General features: G+C 38.3%; 1 protein-coding gene across 1 annotated transcript in view; it reads right to left on the reverse strand.

Annotated features, from left to right (window-relative positions):
* The window catches only part of PTPRN2 (protein tyrosine phosphatase receptor type N2), a gene marked incomplete at both ends in the record, with an annotated part of 647,832 nt that overhangs the window by 361,637 nt on the left and 265,008 nt on the right, over positions 1 to 21,187 (reverse strand). Inside the window, one exon of the mRNA XM_082298956.1 lies at positions 4,932 to 5,018. Coding sequence (XP_082155082.1) covers positions 4,932 to 5,018 — 87 coding nt within the window. The remainder of the gene's footprint in view (positions 1 to 4,931; positions 5,019 to 21,187) is intronic.

Genomic DNA, 21,187 nt, shown 5'->3' on the forward strand with positions numbered 1-21,187 from the left:
CCTCATATGAGTTAAATATATCAACTCATGTTTGTCAAGCATTTTCATAGTGTAGTGAAGAGCACCATCAGAAGAAAAAATCCAAACCAAAACAGAAGGAAATGGGGTTTCTGACCTCAATGCAGAATTTGAATAAAGTGCAACAAATAAAACCTCAAGTCACACACTGAACAATGAAAAAAAAATGAAACATTGAAGAGCTACTCATTAACTGAGGATTTCTTTTCTTTTTAAGAAATAAAACAGATGGCTGTAGAAAAAAAAAATATATATTATTCAATATTTCAGAAGTCTATCATAATTAGTGTTATTCAAAAGATTGGTCACCTGAACAGAACAAAACAAAAAAGTGGCTTGAGTTCAGTCCAAAGTCAATTTTTTGTTTATTCTTAACACCAAAATAAAAGCATTTTCCTTATAAGCCAAGCTTAGTTAGATTTTGAAACTAGTCATTACTTTGAATTTATAGTATTTTTTTTTTCAAAATGTCAAATCACATTGCTGTGTTTGCTACAAAATTTGAAAGGTATTTTTCAGCTGAAGCCATCATACGGTTTCCTTGTATACCTTTGGTTAACCTGAATTTTTCATTTTTCATATAATAAACTATTCAAGTAAACACTGAATTCACCTGTAGTCTGGGCAGGGAGCACTGTGAGGTGAAAGCTGAACAACCAACCTGAATCCTGGGTGTTGGAGCTTTAGACTCTGAAAGATGAGTGATTTGGTCTTTTAACTTAGCTTTGGATGCACAATATAGATGCAATCAACAATTCATGATAGGGGAATACTGGTTAAATGTCATGGCTTTGTAATCCAGGATGTTATATTAGATAACCAGAATCAGCCTTTTCAACTTAAAAAATCTATTTATATTAGCATTTGAAATTTAGCCTAAGCATCCTGTTCACTCTCAGCATTATATATATAGATTATACAGTTATATAGTGAATTGTTGCACTTCAAGACAACAGCAGCAGATTGAAATTAATGTGATTTTAGGGAATGAAAATAGACTGCTCTGCCACAGGTCTTCCACTGAAAAATTGTATATGAAAATGGAAATGCTGGTCAAGTTAGCGCATCTCCTGAAAGTTCAGTTCTTTGAGTACTGAGTTTAGGTATATTAGAAGGCAAAAATGAGAAAACTGCCATTAAGATAAATGGGTGGAGGAAGATAAAGCAGAACAAAATGGGGGGAAAAAGAGACACCTAGAGCGAAAGATCTTCAATGGCAATTGGGAAAATCATATCAGTCTAGAGAGAATGTAATATTCAGCTGAAAATCTCACTCTTAACTGAAGGCTGAGAATGGTAGGATATAAGGCCTGAAATACTATGAAATCAGAATAATCTGTTTTCTTTCCATACAAAGGTATTCACTTGGGGTCAAAGCTGAAACTTCCCCCTTACAATGTTGTCAGCAAATACCCCAAATATGAGAACATTAAATAAAAATTCAAAAATTATTTGTATTCTCATCAGAAACCAGGTAAGTCATCTATGCTCTAATCAATGACTGACTGTTAATTTTGAGTTCTTTCCACTATCTTCAAAGTTGAGCTTAGAGATTTTGGTATTTTTGTTACATTTGGATGTTTCTTGATAGTGTGTCATGTTGTGAATAACTCGATTATATGAAGAAGGCCAATACTGCAGATTGAAAAGTCGTATTTTTTAAAAAAATAGATACAAACCCTCCTAAACATTACTACCCATCTGACTTCAGTCCCTGATACCAGTCCAACAATCAATCACCAGGGGCATTGGACACCCATAATTAGATTATAAAATCATAACTATAGTCATTTTACGTCTGCTTGCATAATTACATCAGCATGCTAATATCCTTTTAATGGTCTCTAATGATGTAACAAGAAATAATGGAATTTATTTGACAGCTACATAACCATTAACAAAACATATTAAGCATAACTATTCCATAAAGATTCAGGCTATATCCAAAAGTGACAACTAACATGTTGGATCTTTTTTTCAGCGCTGAAATATTTCTAATTATGAATTCCCTAAATCTATTCCCACTCATCTGCTTCACAGGGCGAGCAAAGTTTATGTCAATGCAAACTCGACAACAAATCAGCTGTAGAAATGGACTGAACGCTCTGGAAGCCAAGCCTGGGGATATCCTGTGAACTGAAGCCTATCGGTTAAAGTTGGCAGGATTGTGAACAACAAAAGATAAAATAAGCTGATTACTACCATATCCCAGCTAATCAAGACACAGGGTGTCAGTAGGAATCCATGGCAAAAGCAATTCTTCACTTACCTAACTCCAAAGCACAGGGAAAAAATTAAAATGTAGGGAAGAGTGAAAGATATTTGTAGACAAAACTAACTAGAGACAGTAATTTATTAGTGAAGCAGTCCCTTTAAATATTCCTTTGTTTTTTTCAGAGAAAAGGACAATAAACTCATAACTGAGAATTTAAAGAACTTTTCTTAAAAGAACTCACCACTTGTCCTCTCTTCTCAGTTCTTACACTATTCTCCTCAGTTCTTACACTATTCCTATTTGATGTGATGACTTTGTCTATACTCAAATTAACCCCGTGATTCTCATTAACATGTTATTACCCTGAAATCTTTGCAATGATCTAAAAAATCCAAGTCTACACTGTTACTTTCTAACCATTTGGAATTCTTCCAGGGGGAAAGGGAGAACTGAGAATTTTAGACCAAGAAAGTACTCAGATCAGAGTTAAAGCAGGTTAGTATGAGAAATTCCCACACCTTTTATAAATCTCTTACTCCAGGCTGACTGATAGTTTTTTTCTACATCCCCGTTTTTACAAAAAAAATGAACCTTTAAGAAAAAGAACAGTTTTAGTTGCCCGTGAAATAAAGTAATATAAATCACTCATGATGCCTTAGCCCAAGTAAAAAGCATATTTCCTGAGAAATATTCTCACACTTTGATATGTCAGTGGTGGCTATGACATGACATCAGGTTTTTCCTGAAACCCCTCTCCATGAAGCCAGTGAGAAGCTAGCCAGAGTACTCAAATTCATACTGTTTTCCACTGATAGTGGAACAATGGCAAGAAAATAACAAATCCAAAAAGTGTTACCTCTTTTCTTGGCAAGGCCATTGTCTAAAGCCTCCACTACTGCTTTATCTACTGCTCAGCTCCACCTTCCTTTAGTACTTTATGGGTTTAACCTGAGTCAAAGCATCTCATTCTCTTGAACAAAGAAAATTTATTACGGATGAATTCTTCACTAATTTGCGATTTAGGATAACCCTTCACAGATTTATAGATCTATAGGCAAAGACTGATAAAAACACTGTATGGATAGAAATAATGCTCAGTCCTGTTTGGAGTTCCTGTAATTCATAACACACTTTTAAGGTACTGACCATTCAAGTATTTTCATTACAGTCATGTGAATGTATATAATAGATGCAAAATAACCAGCTAATTCTGCACATTAAAAGAAAGGTCCATCATATCTGGCTACACCACTGGAGGGATATTTTTCATTAGAGAATGAATCTACAGCCTATCAACTGCAATGTGTTGTGATTTATCAAATGATAAAAAATAACCAAAAGGCTTTATACTAACAATTAGAAATGTAGGTGAAAGTGCTCTTGTACTGTAAATGAATGAAGTTAATGAAGCCAAACCCACTGATTCCAGCAGAGAAATTGTTCCATGGGATTTGCTCTTTAAATGCGCAGTAGACTTTATCTGCTAGTGTTCAAAGTCAAGGAAGCAAATTCTCTTTACAAGAAAGGTAATAGAGTATCATATATTTTTTTTCAATTTAAAACTTGGTATTCATAAAAAATGTATTTCATTAAATACAACCAAAAGACATTGATCAAAACAAACAAAATATTGGAATATTTTCCTTCTCAATAACTAAAGCCAATATGCCTGGTACTTTCCAGGTTTCTGAAAGGATTTTCTCACCAGAATTCCATTTCTCCATACATACACAGTAACATAGGGGGTAGAATTTTTGTTTTACAATCAAGAATAAACACTTCCACTAAAGATGAAACATCATCAGACTATGACTTAAAACATAGTATTAAACAACGAATTACATTCTGTAAATGAAGATTAAACAGTAGCTGATGGAAGCACAGGTGAGGCTGAGAAAGATGGTGCATTTCAGCGACCCAACTCATGGGCCAAGGCAAGTGGCCCCTAACCTTCCGAAACACAGGAGCTGAATCCTACCCAGATATCAGTTTCTTTCTGTGTGCCCAAGATGTGACTTCTTTCCTCAAAACCCTCCCACATCTAACCCTTCTTTTCAATTACTTTCATATCAAAATACTTCTGTTTCATAAAGAGAGGATGAAGTTTTGTGAAGTAAATGTTTCTTCTAAAATACCTTCAGAAAATCCTTAATCTTTACTGGACAAGGTAGCTCATAACCTCCTAGTTCATGAGATTACATGCAGAGCATTCATCAGTATGAATCATAGGAGGAACACCAGTCCTCAGCATAGCTGAACTCCCTGTGATTTGTTAAATAAGTAGCTGACCAAGAAGCATGACCTAGTGTGCCATGTGCCAGACCCAAAGCCAGGCACCCAAATTCTTATCCACTGATGTCATTTTTCCTCCGTCAATGCTGGGTACAATGACCCTTCAGAAGACTTTCCTTACATATAAACTGTTAAATAAGATTGGTAATATTTGTATAGCACTTGGAACAGATTGTTTTTCCCTATGGAAGCAGAAAACGATTTTATTCTTTACAATTTTTTTGAAATAATTTGCTTTTGTGTGTAGGTAATGTTACAAAGATCATCACAATATTCCTTTTTCCCTCTTGCCGACTCTCTTTTTTAATTTTGACATTAAAGAGCAGATATTTCCTTGTAAGACAAACTATTCAAAAATAATGAGACATCCAATAAAATAAAAAAGGGGAAAATCCCATGTACATACTTGACATCATCGAAGACACTCATCTGCAGCTTCAGGAGATCTGCCACTTCCTTTATTAACTCCAAGCCCTTTTCCACACTCAGGGGGCTGTTGAAAGGGAGCAAGAAAACAGAGCTTAAAAAAAATGGAACTCATCAATACTTGAGAGGCTAAAGGTCCCAGAAGAGTTATCACCTTGGCCTCTTTGAGTCTGAAAGCCACCACTAACTGTATTCCTGTCACATAGTGATCGTGATATCAAGGGAATTGGGATCAGGTGCTTCTTCAGGCATGATGAATCACCTGAATTTTCCAGCAATAAGACAAACAATAAGGTGCAAATGGAATTGTTAGGAAGTGTAATGGGCCCATGATGCAGCAACCAGTTCATCTCAGTCCTCAATAAAAAATGTAATAAAGTAAAAGGACAGAAAGAAAGAAAAGGATTGACGAGACAAGGAGGGAAACAAACAATGAAAGTCAAATTGAAGGCTCGGTATCAAATGGACAAGTGAAAAGCATATTTTTAAATTCATTAGATTTTAAAATGAATCTTTGCCCAGTGAAAGGATACAAAATTATTATGGATTTGAAAGTAAACAATGGAGCAAGGCACACAGTCCAGAGGACACTGATTAGATACATAGGATTTAGCTTGGTGTGTGCATACACTGCTGACAGAACCCCCTTTAAATCTTTTTAACCTTTGTCAATGCCACATTTACATTTTTTAATTTAGAAAACAGGTTGCAATCAAGCCTAACACAAGACGACTGCTATCATTTTAAAAAGCACTTATCTAGATGCAAAATTTATATTTGCAAAAATTTCAGGTTATTAGAGTTGGTACAACTCTAAAGATGTATTAAGAACATTCCATCCCTAATATACAGATCATACCTTGCTTAGTTAATAGCATTAAGAAAGTAAAAAGATGCGGAAATTATATAAGTGTCCAGTGAAAACAACAGAGACAACATTCTTAGTCTAAATTGTGATCACAGATTTATTCTCAACATTGTTAAAGCCCCGAAGACCATAAAATTATACCATACAAGTTTATCTAACTTATGCCACAGTAAAGCAGAAACAACTTTGCTGAGATTAACCCAGGGAAAAAAAAGGTTCTGTATTTTTTCCTTCAAGGATTTATAAGTAGGAGAAGAAGGTGTCCAAAAAAATCATGTAGTATTAGACACAATCTTTTCAATTGAACTAAGGGAAAAAGATTTTTTTCAAAGTTTTTTTTGAAGGTCACTCTGCCTCACAGATAAGATTTTAATCTAATTTTACATCTAATTTTACATCATGGTAATCACTGCCACCATTTTATTTATTGTCTGCAATGAACACTGGGGGTTTTGGGTTTTGTTTTTGCTTGGTTCTTTTTTTTTTTTTTTTTTGCACTGGGTTCTGCATGCGCTGCCCTAAGGGCACCTCTATTTAAATAATGGGATATCTCATGTGGATCTTGGTTAGGATGGAATTGCTCAGCCTCCCTTCATGCTGCTAGCCCAAAATGCTCAAGAGACCTCCTGTCACACAACCAGAGGTAGCCCCTCAAGGCACCAGATAAATATAGAGTTTTTCTAGATGTCTAAGACTGAAATGTTCTTGTGTGAAAGTAACAAAGGAATCTGATTGATTGTGTAAGGAAAAAAACGTACTATAGATTATACATAAAACTGTTATATTTCAAGGACTGACAGTGGAGAGCGACGTGATTATTCCCATCACTATGAAAGCAGATTGTCATAGTTACTCTGGGGTTTAGGTGTTAATTAAATCTTTTCTCCCAAAGATGTTGGCTTAAATTTTATGGAAATGATTGGTGTCAGCAAGTGGGCTTTTAATGTAATAGCAAGTCTGATGCAGGCAAAGGCTGCTGTGTACATTGGTGCTGCTTTTTTATCAAGGGAGCCTCACTTGTAAAGCTCAACCTCCTGCTCCTGGCTTACCCCTCCCTACTCCCCTGAAAAAGCGTTCACCACCTTCAAAAACAAGATATGCTGCAACAAGCCAATGCAGCAGCAGTAAATGGGGGGTGTAATCAGAGCATTTGAATGCTACAAACCAGCAATAATGCTGGAGGGGAAATGGGAGAGAAAATGGTGCAGGAAGGCCATTGTTTTGCAAGCCTGAGCATGCAAGAGTAGTCTTAGCAACTACTCTCATATCAATATCAAACTCAAACACAGAGGTTCACAAACTCACAAACAGTTTGATAGGCTAAGAAATTGTCATTTGTAATAGCACAGAAAAGCTGCAGGACGAGTATTCTTTGGTACCAGTGCTGTTACTGATCCCACAGTCATGTTTGAGGATTCCCATTAGAATTATTACAATCACGGTATTTTCCAATGCAATTTTCCCAACTTCTCAACACTGAGACAATCTACTGCAGGAGAGTAGAATATTTAAAACCTTTCTCTAAGAATGCCAGGCCATGATTTTCCACACTCAATTAATGCTTTGCTTTTGTTTAGTGTTTAATTTTGCTCAGTGTTGCATGGTTTGTACAGTGATTGCCTTTAGCTTTGTTTACGTGGAGAGAAGCACGCCATTTCCACCAGCACTGTGCTACACAAACTGACCTTCCTTGCAACAGCACCCTTCACCCACATCAACCATCTGATTTCAGGCTTTTACAAGGAGAATGCAGAAGACAATCTTTCAAATATCACCTATTCTCCTGCCCATGGCTCTCCCACTCACCCTCAGTGCAAGCATTCAATACTTGTAGAACAGATTATATTTGTGATCTTTCACATACTATGCTTAGTTTTCAGCCTGCTTGATTCGGTTTCTGTATTAGGGAGTGGGGTTTTTCTCATAAATATGTTTCCTCTGTTGATTGTGAGGGTTCAAGAACTACGGAATTAATTCAACGAGAAGTTTTAGATAAACCAAGTAAGACAAAAAATAAGTGTTCAGATAAGGAACAAATAGTGAGATACTTCAGACAGAAGTTGTAACAGTAGACAGTAGACTCTTTAGACAACCCTGACAACTGAACTGTTTTATCAAGGCCAAAGACTGGGAGAAAAGTTCTGGACAGGGCTCACACCACTTCATCTGAACTGTCAAGATGGTCATTTCAGTTCCCAGCAGGGGAACTGGGAACTCCTTTGGTGCTGAGCCTTGCTGGCACTCTGAGCAGCACAGCACAGAGTCCCTGGGCTGTGGCCCCTCACATTCCAGCACCAACACAGGGCCAACTCATATGCTTTTTCTTCCAGGAGTCTGTGATAAGGCATTTCAGTACACCAGTAGCAGTGAATCCTTAAAAGAGAAATCACAGTTTACATAGGCCTCAGAGATATAAAACATGAGCTGGAAAAAAATAACGCAGCAAAAGGCCCTCCCATGGATGCTATTTATGTTTTCCAAATTCTCTTGAGGCTGGCTAACCCTTTCTATGTCAAAGAAAACTAATGGTTTCTGCAGTGCCTTTAAGAGCCCTGCTTGATGGGCACTAGAACAGGCTCCCCAGGGAAGTGGTCACAGCACTCTCGGCAGAGTTCAAGAAGTGTTTGGACAATACATTTGGGCACGTGGTGTGATTTTTAGGGTGTTCTGTGCAGGGGCAGGAGATGGACTTCAGTGATCCCTATGGGTCCCTTCTCACTCAGGATATTCTATGATTCTATGATTTTACCACTACTTTGTTTGATTGCCTCGAAGGTTTCTGATCACCTTTGATCTAGATTTTGGCCTTAGGAAGAGTCAGCTGCTGGACAGCAGAGCACATTTTGCAGATGTTATAGATGTTGCCAGCTGAGATCCTGAGACAGTGCTTATTTTTGGTTTCCTACCTTTGCTCTCATTCCATTTGCTGTAGATTGCTCTTTTGCACCTTCTTTCAAGGTAACTGTAGCTAAATAGCAGCTAAAAGAAAATGTGATACATCTCCCTGTTTAAAATAACTCTTTTGAGGTCTTTTTAAGGTTTCCATCTCCAGTTCTCTTGGAAGATGAAAAGAGAATCAGAAAGTACATAAAATTCATGTATAATGAACTTCCTTCCATTGCTTTATCTTCTAATGCCATCTCTATCCGTGAATGCTACCCTAATTACTATTTTTTTAGTTGACAGATTCAGACCCTACTGAACCAGTAGCAGAACTCTGTCTCACTCAGATGCCAATCTTTATCTCATATTATTGGTAGAATATACTTTGACACATTAATGACAATGAATAAATAAATGGGGAATGAAATATAAGTACCTCCTCTGGGATTTATAAAGATAGATATAGTTTTAAAGTCTGTCAGAGTGTCATCGGCAAAATATTTCACTACTGCTTTCATTTGAACTCACTTTTCAGGGTATGGCTCTTGCACTGTTATATCTCCTAGAGAATATGGCTTATATCCCTGCTAATAATAACCAATATTATATGGTAGTACTATATTATCCCTTCTGATGAAATGACTCCCCAGCTCAGTGCAAGACTCTGATGTCATGATTTAACATCATGGCATAACCATGAAAACTTCTGTATCCAGTTTAATCATGTCAAAAATAAATCATCCAGTTCAGATCTACTTGTTTGACCTAAAATAATCCTGAGCCAATCAGCTCCCTACAACTTCATCAGTTTTGTCTAACACAAAAAAAATACACAAAAATCAAAAAAGGCAGGATCTATGCCATAAAGCTGTTTTATTTAGAGGCAAATCTGAAATGAAAGCACAGGAATAAGTATCTCTTAACTTTAATGTGAGCTGTTGAGCACTTCTGAAAATTAGTGCAATCCATTTAAATGCTCAAGAGTGGATGTGGAAGCCCAACCTTATGTAATTGTCAAAGTGTTTCCACAAAGTGTACTGGACATTGAATACAAGAAAATTAGATTGTCTGGTGAAAATAAGATTTTGTATCTTCCAATGTCTAGGTCCCTCCCAGTGAGGAAGCTGAAAACAGAAATATTTTAAGGAACAATCCACTTACAGAAGTAATTTAAATAATAGAGCACTGAATGATAATCTTCCTCTGCTACTGGCTATTAAGATTTAACTTTTCAATTTGTAAGAAAAATGCAGTGATGAGAAGTCATTTCTAAAATCTGCTCCCAGAAAGTTGGCATAACTTAGAACAATCCCATTAAGTGAATTTCTCCTTAGCTCCTGCTACAAAATATGCAGTAATGCTAGCCATTTTTTTAAATCTGTCTATACAATCCCACTATCTTCAGTGGTTTTATACACAAGTGAGAGAATATCTGTAGCTGAACAAATTATTAATGAGGAACATAATATGTCTTCATCTGGGAGAGGTCTATGAAGTTACCCTGGTCAAGACATCTTCCTGACCCCCAATTCCACACTCCATCGAATGAAGGCAATAACCCCAACTTTCCTTGTCAGGTGCCTGGTACTGTTATATAAGAGACTGTTCTTATTTGACTTTCATCCATTCTGGATCTAAGACAAGAAAGACCAGCACTATTGGCTCTATATATCACTCCCTACTAAATATGGAGATGTTGTAGTAGCAAATACTATGCAGCCTGAAAATTAACTTCTAGTAAAAACTTTGCTCATTCCCCTATCAAAAATTTTGTTCCGAACTATCAGCACAGGGGCTCTGACTGGTTTTAGAGCACATCTTTCTGATTTTAGAGCATATTTGGAGCACCCTGATCCAGGTGAAGTTAACTTCTGCCTCACTGCTGACTTAGGAGTCTTGCTAAAGGCCTGCTGTGGGCAAATAGAGTAGGAAGCCACAGAGCCTTATGCACCAGACTTGCTTCATGAATGGCCAGTTAGACCACTTCAACACAAGAGTAGTGCTGAATATTGGATGCTGATCTCCAGACCAGTTCAGCTTCATGCTACAGTCATCTGAACAATATTACAAATGGATTCCACGTTTTCAAGAAATTCCCAGGATAAACTACAAATCTGATGAGTGAGAACAAACATTTTGAATAATGGCCTATTTTTTGACCTGGACCTAATGATTTATGCATTCAAGGCTCAAAGTTTCCCCTTCTGGTTAAAGAACAAAAAGGAAACATGTAAATGAAGGCACAGGGGGAGTTCTGTGGGGAGCGACACTGGCAACATGGCCAGCTCTGCATGCTGAGCTAAATGGAGCTCAAACTCTAATATGAGCCAGTGGGCAATGTCAAAGGGAACAACAGGAAAAACAGAAGTAAACAATGATGAAAACTATATGTTCTGTATTTCCCAACATGCCTGTCAAAACAATCCCATAAATTGAACCATTTTGGTAGCAAGAAATCTGATGCAGTTATACAGATGGCTTGATTGCTGGTGTTTGCCAAGCCTGCTCTCAGCCCAAGGAGAACAACATGCAGTTCAATGTTATGCTGAGGTTATGTCAGTCTCACAAGCAGTTTCTCTCACTTGCTTTTCCTCCTCCCAAGTGCCTTTGGTAACCCACTTACTGAACTCTGAAATGCTCCCTTAGTGCCATCATTCAAATTATGTATTGTCTTTACTAGACTGTACCTAGTGCCCTTCCAATACTCTGTTTAGCAATTGTAATGCAGCACTATAATGGACATCCAGTCAGCCCTGTCAGATTAGTTCAATTGAATCATTTTCTGCAAAAATGAAGAATAATATACAGTACAGAAATGGGCCTGACATTGGGAATTGCACTCTTTAAACCTAAATGTCAGTCTAATCCCCAGTAAAATCTTAAGTAAGGTAGGGTTCAATCCACCTAGAATTTGCTTAGATCAGAACCCACGCAGTGAAGGCCAGTTTGCCCATTTTCAAGAGTGATGAGCACTACAATAAAATTGCAAGGCATTTCTCTGCAGAATGAAAGTTGCCTGAATGCTTAACTACAGTATCCTCCCAGCAGTATCAGTAAGTGTATTTTCTGGGGAGGAAAATACCACTCACACCCAGCCTCTTTTGCTGTCCAAACTCAAGCACGGTGGCATCGCCACTCTGTTTATCTCCCCTGGAGAATGTTCAAAAGTTTGGCTACACTTGAGCTCAGCTTGAATAGTATTTAATACACATCTAAATCAGAGAATGAAGCAGGGCTTAAACACAGCATCCATAACTTTTGGGGAGGAGACATTATATTCAGACTTATGTTTACTTTAAAACCACTCTCAATGCACACACACTCAAAAAACTAAGTTTGGACCAGCAGTCTTCCTTATTCCTGAGTGCTGCAAGTTAAAAGTCAGGTTGTCTTCTGTGCATTATTTATCTTTCTTTGTTGCTTTTAGGCCTGAAGATGAATCACTGGGCCATCAAGAGGATGATAGGCAGTGTTCTCTCTCATGTCTGGTACATAGAGCACTCTTTCAGGATGTGGGAGCTAAAACTACTCAGACCAACTTCAGTAAGGTCTCTTCCATCTCCTGCTTCACTTTCCAAGCCCCACAGTAATAAGCAGGAGCCAGACAGAAGATCCTAGACACAGTGCCTGTCAGAGAGCACTAGACACACTGGATCCCCGAACATCCTACTTGTTTGGCATGTCTCAGTGAAACAGGGAGATGTTTTGCAGCCTGGGCTGTCTTCTGAAGTCTTCAAAGGTCCCTTCTAATCAGTGGAGGAAAGAAGGTGTCTAACCTCTGTGTGTGGGTCACCTGTCTCTCAAGGAGCTCAGTGATGTGAAATGAAGTGGATGATATCCTTGGGGAACCTGTGCAGCATCCAAAATGCCTAAATGAGGCACTCTGGCTTTCACTCTAAATTCTGAAATAACAACATTTCAGCTTTACACCTAAAAATGTGCCTTAAAGGGAAAAGATATTAAACACATGGGTAACAAGACACATATCCTAAGCTCTTGAAAACAGAACCTGAACAGATGAAACCTGTTGAAGAATTTAATTTCAGTAATCAACTTTTATTAAACAATGGGAGCTACACACAGATTATGCCCTGCAGGCCATAGTGTTGGGTTAGAATTGTAAGATTCTTTTTCATTTGGTTCCCTATCCTACAGATTCACATGTTGGCAAAAAAAAAAGTCTACCACAAGACCTGCCTGGATGGGTTCACCAAAGATCCATGGCTTCTTGTGGTGGTACTTTACTTTAGGAGCTAATCTGAGTTTTGATCTGAAAAACATAATTTTGTTGGTCCTGCCTGCCACTATATTTATTCCAAGTGTTTATATTTAAGATTTTTTAACAGTCATTCTCTTTGTGGACACAAATAGAAACTTCTTTTACAGTGAAGATTTTTTTTTCAGTACTGATCTGAGAACTGAAATTCTTTTTTTTCCCTCTAGTCTTTTTAAATACTGAATTTTAAGAAAGATTAATTCCATAGTTTCAAATAATTATTTATGGAAGTTCCACCTGGCCATCTCTCAGGAATATCTTTGTTTTGATTGACATAAAATCAGCTTCCTGTCACTAGCAGAGCAACAGTCTATAACAGTATCACTTTCTTAGTATGCAGCACAGTCTCCTTAGTACTGAACATAAAAAGCTAAACCTAAAAAAAGAAAAATCAAAGTTCAGAAATATGAGTCTGGAATACCATATGGAATGCATTAGAGAGTCAAATAAGGAGTCTGTCTTTAGGATGAATAATGTTGAGGATTAGTTTTCTCTGGCTGCTAACACCATTTGGCAGCAGTATGGACATTGACTGGTGCAGGCAAAATCCCTGCTGGCAGGAAGCTGGGAGGAGCAGCCTGGCCAGCTCCAGCCAAGCTGCCATCCTCCCTCCATGCCTGGAAAAAGAGCAGGAATGTCTGTCACAGGGCTCAAGCTGAGTGACGAGACTCTGAGGTGTGTGCAGGTGTTTCAGAGCTTCTGTAAAATAACTTAGAGATGTGCTGGGAACTGCCTATTTGCTTATTACTTGCTCTAATGAATACAAAATATTAAATCCAGTAGAGGGGGACTGTTGGAACAGGTGACAGTGGCTACAGCATTTTTAACCATCCACCTTAATGGGCCAGTGTCAGGCTTGGTTTCTTTCCCATCCTATCTCCTCTCTCAGCGCACTGGTTGGCAAGGAGAAGCGGAGGAGCTGGAATGCCAGGACTTGGGCATTGCCTCTCCATGGGCAAGGGGCTGGTGAACACCAGCTATGAGTGCTTTGCCTGCTAAAAGCAGTCAAGAGAAAAGGATAAAGAGCAGTAAAGCAATTTCCACTTTCTGCTGCTGGGATCAAGAAGGAGTGAGAAGAGCAATGCTGAAGGAAGCAGATTCCCAGCAGTACATGCTAACCCCAGACCCTGAGTCAGTCCTCAGCAGCAGCCACCAGCACAAGACTGGAGGTTATTTTAGACCTCCTTGGACATTCTACTGCTTGATTTTCTAAAACTAGCACTAAATACAATATAGCCCTTAGATAAGTGCTAAGAAATAAAGTCCAAGATAATTCTGGAAAAATTCTGAGGGAGGGCAAGAGAAGTGGTCAGCTGGGATCTCCCTCTCTAAGGACCACCTAAGGATCCATCTGTCCTGGGAAAAACAATGCTTTGACAAACAAAAATCATTAGTTCTCTTCTTTTTTTTTTTTTTTTTTTCTTTTTTTACTTGGACACTGTTGTGTTTATGCTGCTAATAATCAAGAAAGACAGAGGAAAAGACATTGAAAGAGTTATTCGGTAACAGTATTCAAAAAATAGTATTTCCAGAATTACCTGAGGGAAAACTTGAAAGATGAAGGGGTGTCTATTAAATTGCCATTATTCAGGCAATTGCCTAAAACCCGGACAAAAAGTACCAAAACACACATATTCTATCCCAGGAGTGCTAGGAACACCTGACCAAATAAATGAGAATATTATACATGAAAAAAAACAATCTAACTGATTCATCCTCTGGCTCCAGAGGTCATGAATGGCTCTGTGTTTTCCTTACATGAATCTCATGAAACACATGAACCTTGTGTTTAATAATAATATCAGCCAAGCGCTTTCCATGTGCCACACGTGCACTATAGCCTAGGCCAAGAACAGACAGACACCAGAAGTGAGTTCCTCTTGCCTTATACCCTGCAGTAAGCGTATTCCTTCTAAAATAAAATAAGATTATGGTTATAATTCTACAAACAATTAGTTAATGTGATTATGTATATGCTTAACAATTAGAAAAATCTTAAAAAAAAAAAAAATCTCCTCCTGAACTCTTGACCTCAATGATAGGCATTAGACTAGTTTGTGTTTTAGGAATGTTGGGAAATTGGCCACTGCCTTCAGGATTTGCATGCTTTCTTTTAAATTTTCAAGTCTGAAAATATGTGCCACCATATGAAGGGCAGGATTCTTGTATACAGATATTGCAAATCTTTTTTTCAAATTTTCCACAGCCTCAGAGCACAGACTACAAGGAGTTCAAAGAATACCGTTTCTTTTTTCTTTTTTCTTTTCCCCAAAAGTACTATTTTTGTTAATGTCTATTATTCTGTCACACTTATTCTAGCTGAATTTCATCTTCCATTGTACTCCTTAATCCCTCAATGTATTTAAATCCATCTGGAATTTTTCTAAATCCTCCATAGTTCTTCCTAACAGAGACAATTTGCCGATGGGGTACCACTAATCTCTCTACACACTGAGGAGCAGCAGTTCATGATAAATCTTTCTCTCCTATCTCATAACCAGCTCTTAATCCGCAGTGACACCCTGCCCCTTGCTCTGTGACTCACTCTCCTTAAAGTCAGTATGAAGAGCATACCATTTATCTCCTGTTGATTTGAAGGGTAGGTACAACTTGTGGTTTTGCTGTGACAGCAGCTTTTCTCCCAGGAGAGTCTGATGCATCTCAGCAAAAGGTGCTGCAGACCTGAGGGTCTTCCAAGTGTGGTGCTGCCACAAAGGAGAAGAGAGGGTCCCTGGCACTGCCTCCTGGGGGCCCAGGCTCAGTGGCCCTCAGATATAAATAGCCAGGACTTAAAATGTGTAGCTTAAAGTAGTAGCTTATCATCGATATGGTCTCAGAGTCAGTGATCACAGCAATTCTTCATCTCAGAGAAGCTGTAAACAATACTAGGAAAGCTTTTATTTTAAGGACATGGTTTAATTCTTCTGGATTTCTCTATTTTTTTTCTTTTTAAATTTTTTTTCTGCTAAGATTAGTAAATATTTTAACAAGCAACATAATGGGAAACTCAGCTACTGATGTATGAAATAGATTGATGTGAAACTCACTGTGTACAAATTTCAGTAGTAACTGAGGTATGGGAGAGCTGCTTGGTACTGCAATAAACAAATACAGCTTTACCAAGGTTCCGCCAGAGATTTTCATTCCTCTCTTCCCACTGACTCCTGTCTCCTGGGAATTTGCTTCATGGCACTTTTTAGCACACCAACACCACTGTTCTGTGATGTGAAAAGTCATTTACCAAGCCTGGCTCATGTAGCTGCTACTGCCAACATCTGAGCCACACACCTCAAAATCCAAAGGAAAGATGCTGCATGTACCTGAGGAGGGAATAAATGGAGAATTTTGTCATTTACCCCTCCCCCATGGATGGGGCGGGTGCTCCTGCCACCCCAGTAGCACACAGCCTGTCAGAGAAGACACGGCGTGAATCTGACATTCTCATCAGGTTGGCAACCACCAAAAAAATAGTATAAAACTATTGAATCTAGCCTTCTTCAACTCCTACTCCTCTTTTTCTAGACACAAAGGAAGTCTCAGTCCTCACAAGAACAATACATATTATCCATACAATGGAGAAGAAACGGAGACATTAGAAGGGTTTGCAGGTCATAGAGGAGGTAAGTGCCATGGCAAGGACTACTGGGAACATTTTTAATACCAAATTTATAGTGTTGCCATTAAATTCTTTCTGAGCCTACCAAGCCTTAAAAAAAAAAAACATTTAGACACTGCAATTGTATTTATTTCTCTTGTCTGGAAGTGCCCCTGAGAGTAACTCATCTGATAATCTGTAATGACAGTCCTGGGCACTGATGCTTTAAGTCCATGGTGTTAGAACAGCCTGTCTCGTCTGTCTGAGTCTGAGTCTTTTTTCTATGCTTCAGTGTAGCTTCATGCATCTTGAAGCACACATCTCCAGCAAAGACTTTGTGAAGGACTGTATTTCATGGATTTATTTTGGTTTGAACACAGTCTGTGTCTTACATTAAGTTAAATAATGATTAATTTTGTAAATGGTTCACATTTATCCAGAATTTGTGAGAGCAACCAAATAACTTCCAAGCACAGAGCTATTCACTGGATTGTTTGAGAGCTGCCTGACTTCACAGCACTGTTATTGTAATCATTTTAAGGACACTGCAATTTTATTGCATTGGGCTGCACTTTCATTTTTCCATGCTTGTTTCCTCAAAGGCTTTATTAGCCATAAAGCCTTTTTAAGCTTACTTCTGTTTTGACAGCTCAGCAAATCCCCACTTTCTGTAATTTTTCCCCTCTTTTCCCACCACCAGTAAGTGTGAATCTAAACCTCTTAATACAGAGAGATTCAAGTCCAGACCAATTTGTAACACAAATGACACTTGCTAAAAATCAATGGCAGTGGCTGGGCTATGAAGGTCAGAGGAGATAACAGCATCCTGGAAACAGGAGAGTGAGAGAGAAGTTGAGAAGGATCAACTCTCTGGAGTTAAAATCAAAGTGCGACACTGTGCCAGCCTGTGCTTGCATTACTTCAAACATTCAGTACCTCCAGCTGTGTTAATAGTAACAAATTCATACAGATGCTTTGTCGCCTGCAGAAGCACAGAAATAATGGCAATAATCTGTGCCATGATTGTGTTGCCCTCCCTTCTGAGGCTGAAATGGACCCCACCAAAGTACTCCCTAATGCATTTTGAGCTGAATGCCGGAAACAGCTACAGGGTTCATGCACCCTGAATCTCTGATGCAAAAAATGCCTTGAAAATGCAAACCTGTTCTTTCATATCAAAGTACTTCTTCATACAAGTAATTAGAAAATGAGATTGAGGACAAATGATGATGCACATTTTAATGCACTTCTGACTTATTCATTCTTTCCCGTCCTTCATATCTTCCATCTTCCTTCAAGGTAGCATAAAGCCCAGACCAATGTATAATGTAAAATGACAAAGAATATCCAACAATACAGTGTTTAAGAAAAGGAGTTGAAGAAACACAAATACTAATTCATAGAGGGACCAGAGCACCCCCCCTATGAAGACAGACTGAGAAGGTTGGGATTGTCCAGCCTGGAGAAGGCTTCTGCAGTCTGAAGGGGGCCTACAGGGAAATCAGAGGGGGGCTCTTCATCAGGAACTGTAGTGACAGGACAAGGGGGAGTGGCTTCAAACTGAAAGAGAGTAGGTTTAGGTTAGATGTTAGGAGGAGGTTCTTGACTGAGATGCTGGCACAGGTTGCCCAGAGAAGCTCTGTTCAAATTTATTCACTGATTTTCTACTTGTGAAATTACTTAATTCTAATTTTTAGTGGTCAAGTATTTCCATTTTGTACACATAATGTGAGCTAAGAAATTAAAAAAAAAAAAAAAAAAAAGGCATGAAAATTAAATGATGGGATTTTTATATCTGAGCTTCCCAGGACTGGGCAGAACAGCACTGATGAAAAAGTACTGTCAGATAATAGACTGCATTATGATTCAGTATGCTGCATTACCAGGAATCCTGATCTTTGGCTTTCTTGCTCTCACTCATTTCAAAACTTTAAAATTCATTACTGTTTCATAATGACCTGAATGGTAATTACCCGAAAAGCACTGTGATATCCTAGCAGTACTGACCATATGGTATGGTGAGATATTGCAGCATCTCAGGGTTTTAACAACTCCCACTATTTATAAAAACAAAGCACAGCCCCATCCTTAGTTTGGGCACGTTTAATGTGCAGTTCTACAGCCTGGAGTCAGCACAGTGACCTGAACCTGCCCAATGAGACGTTGTGGAGTACCTGCACCAGCTGCTCTTCCAAAGACCTGGCGTGTGAGACCCAAACATAGGATGGCAAAGCAGCACAGAGGCATGGAAAGAGGAATGGGAGTGCCTGGGAATGTCTGGTCTGGGAAACTAGGCCAGTAGTCATTCCTGTTCAGCTATGTGGAGTAAAAGAGATCTGAGGGAGTCCTTGTGGTGCTACTGAGGACTCCAGGCACACTCACAGATTTGCCCATTGCGTCAGGACCAGAGTGAATCCTTGCCATTACTGTCATTAGGGCAGCAGATTGGCTGGTGACCAGCTACATCAACTAGAAAATTTTCTCTCTATGTTCCTCTAGAGGTAAAAATGCAGAGCTGGTCCCAAAAGAGAGGAAAACATCTGGGAAAGCAAAGCCCTTTGAGGAGGGGAACATGGACACTGTGAAAGACTCTTCTCTTGTAAAGTGATCTACATCAGCAGGTGAGAATCGTTCTCTCACAATGTATTTCAACAGATTTTGAAAGCACAAAAGCTAAGGGCAGCTGAAGTAGAACAATTATCATATTATCTCTGCACATATAACAGATAATAAAAATATACAAAGATGAACACTCACGTCAAAAATAAAAGGCAGTATTTATTGCTCTCTGTGACAAAGCCACATTAACTACTGCTTTTCTGTTATTTTCTTGTGGATGAATAGGAAGCATGAAGTATCATTTTCCTATGGGAATATATAATATCAAAATTGAGGCAGTGAAGCAGTAATATGGGGGATATGATCTCTGTCACTTTCTAAGTATCACAAGAAAACTGAAGAATTATAGATGGAAAGAAGATTTTATGTCTAGAAAACTCTAGGGATCATGAATAATTTTGTGTGAAGAGTTGGCAACAGAAAATTCTAGAATTATGCCTCTCTACAAATTCTGGTGCTGAAACACAAAGACCAAATTGTGCCTACTGGGTAATTTCACAGGAAAGGATTTTCCATGTGTATTATTCAGATAGGGGGTCAAGCTATGTTGTCACAAGCAAAACCTTTGGCTTTAAAATCAATGATGGACATTTACTGAACTTATTTATATAAGGGAAGAGTTATACAAGGGAAGTAAAAAATCAGAGATAAAAATTTTACATTTAACGTCTTTTCTAATGTCAGCAATCCTGTCCTTTGGTGATTTTAACAGACTTCAGTAGCAACAGATTTTCTGGTTTATGTGTGTTTATAACTTCTCTTAGTTTTTAAAGCTAGTTGTAGAAATTAAGTGAAGAATATGCACAAATCCCTTTCCCTTGATAAAGTGCACTTGTAAGTAGAATAATGATTTCAAAAAGGACAGTGAGATATTCAGAGAAGGTCAAATCAGTGTTTCTTTTTGAATATATGTATCAAAAGACAAGAACATTCTGTTATTATTTTCTACAAAGAGCTGAAAATCCTCATGGAATATAAATGCTTAGCTTCTAAGAAACACCAAAATCTTCTAATAACTAAGAATGATAAAACTTATCGGCCCTGTTTCATTGCTGTAGATATTGTGATTCATTTGTCCTATTTATTTTAAATTTAATTTTTAAATGCAATTAAAATGTTTCCACCTGGTAGGGAAAAAAATAATGAAGATCATAAAAATACAATTCTTTAATGACCTGCCAAGGAAAACAGAAAACTTGAGGAATAAACTAAGACTTCTGCACAACCCAGCTTCAGGGTCCTAACCCAAATGCCATCCTGAGGAAAGTAATCATTATATGCAAAGTAGTATCATTTATCACATTTGTAAAGGTGGAGAAATAATATCAAGCACTTGCAATTAACCCAACCCTTCAGCATGTTTAATGGGTCAGACTAATCATATTCCATAGCAATTTTACACTATGAACACAGGATCTGTTTTTTCCCAGCACCTGAGCAGAATAGCAGCTACCTCCAATGAAAGGCAGAGCCACGCACGGAGGATCCAGCTCGGTTAACGTGTTGTGAACAGATTTACAGCCTATACAATTTTACATAGACCGTCTGGAATTGAGAGCTAACATATGACAAAACATGAACTATCCAGGAACTGCCTAATACAGCAATGCCAGAAGTTGCCTCACAAGCTAAGAGAGCTGCCATGGGCTGTCTGTGATCTAGTATTTGTAAGAAAACCTTCAAGCACAAGCCTTCTGAAAAATCATAAAACAGGACAGGTTGCTTTGCATTAGGTGTCCAAGCATGGCTTCAGGCAAGCATGACTTGATTTTGAAGCTTGAAGGACTGTGATAAGCACTGGAAAGAGATGAACTTTCAAACTAGGATTCAACTAGGATTTTTCTTACTGCGTTTAAGTCTATCTACTCAATCTCCTGTTTGAGAAATTGCATGCCAGCTTGGCTATTTAAACTGCTGAGCAGCAGCTTACATTTAGATTTACTGGAGGTGGTAAGAACTACATATTCTGGAAAGTCAGGCTTTGGGTTTCCTCAT

This window comes from Coloeus monedula (assembly GCF_965178545.1).
Source record: "Coloeus monedula genome assembly, chromosome: 1".
NCBI lineage: Eukaryota > Metazoa > Chordata > Aves > Passeriformes > Corvidae > Coloeus > Coloeus monedula.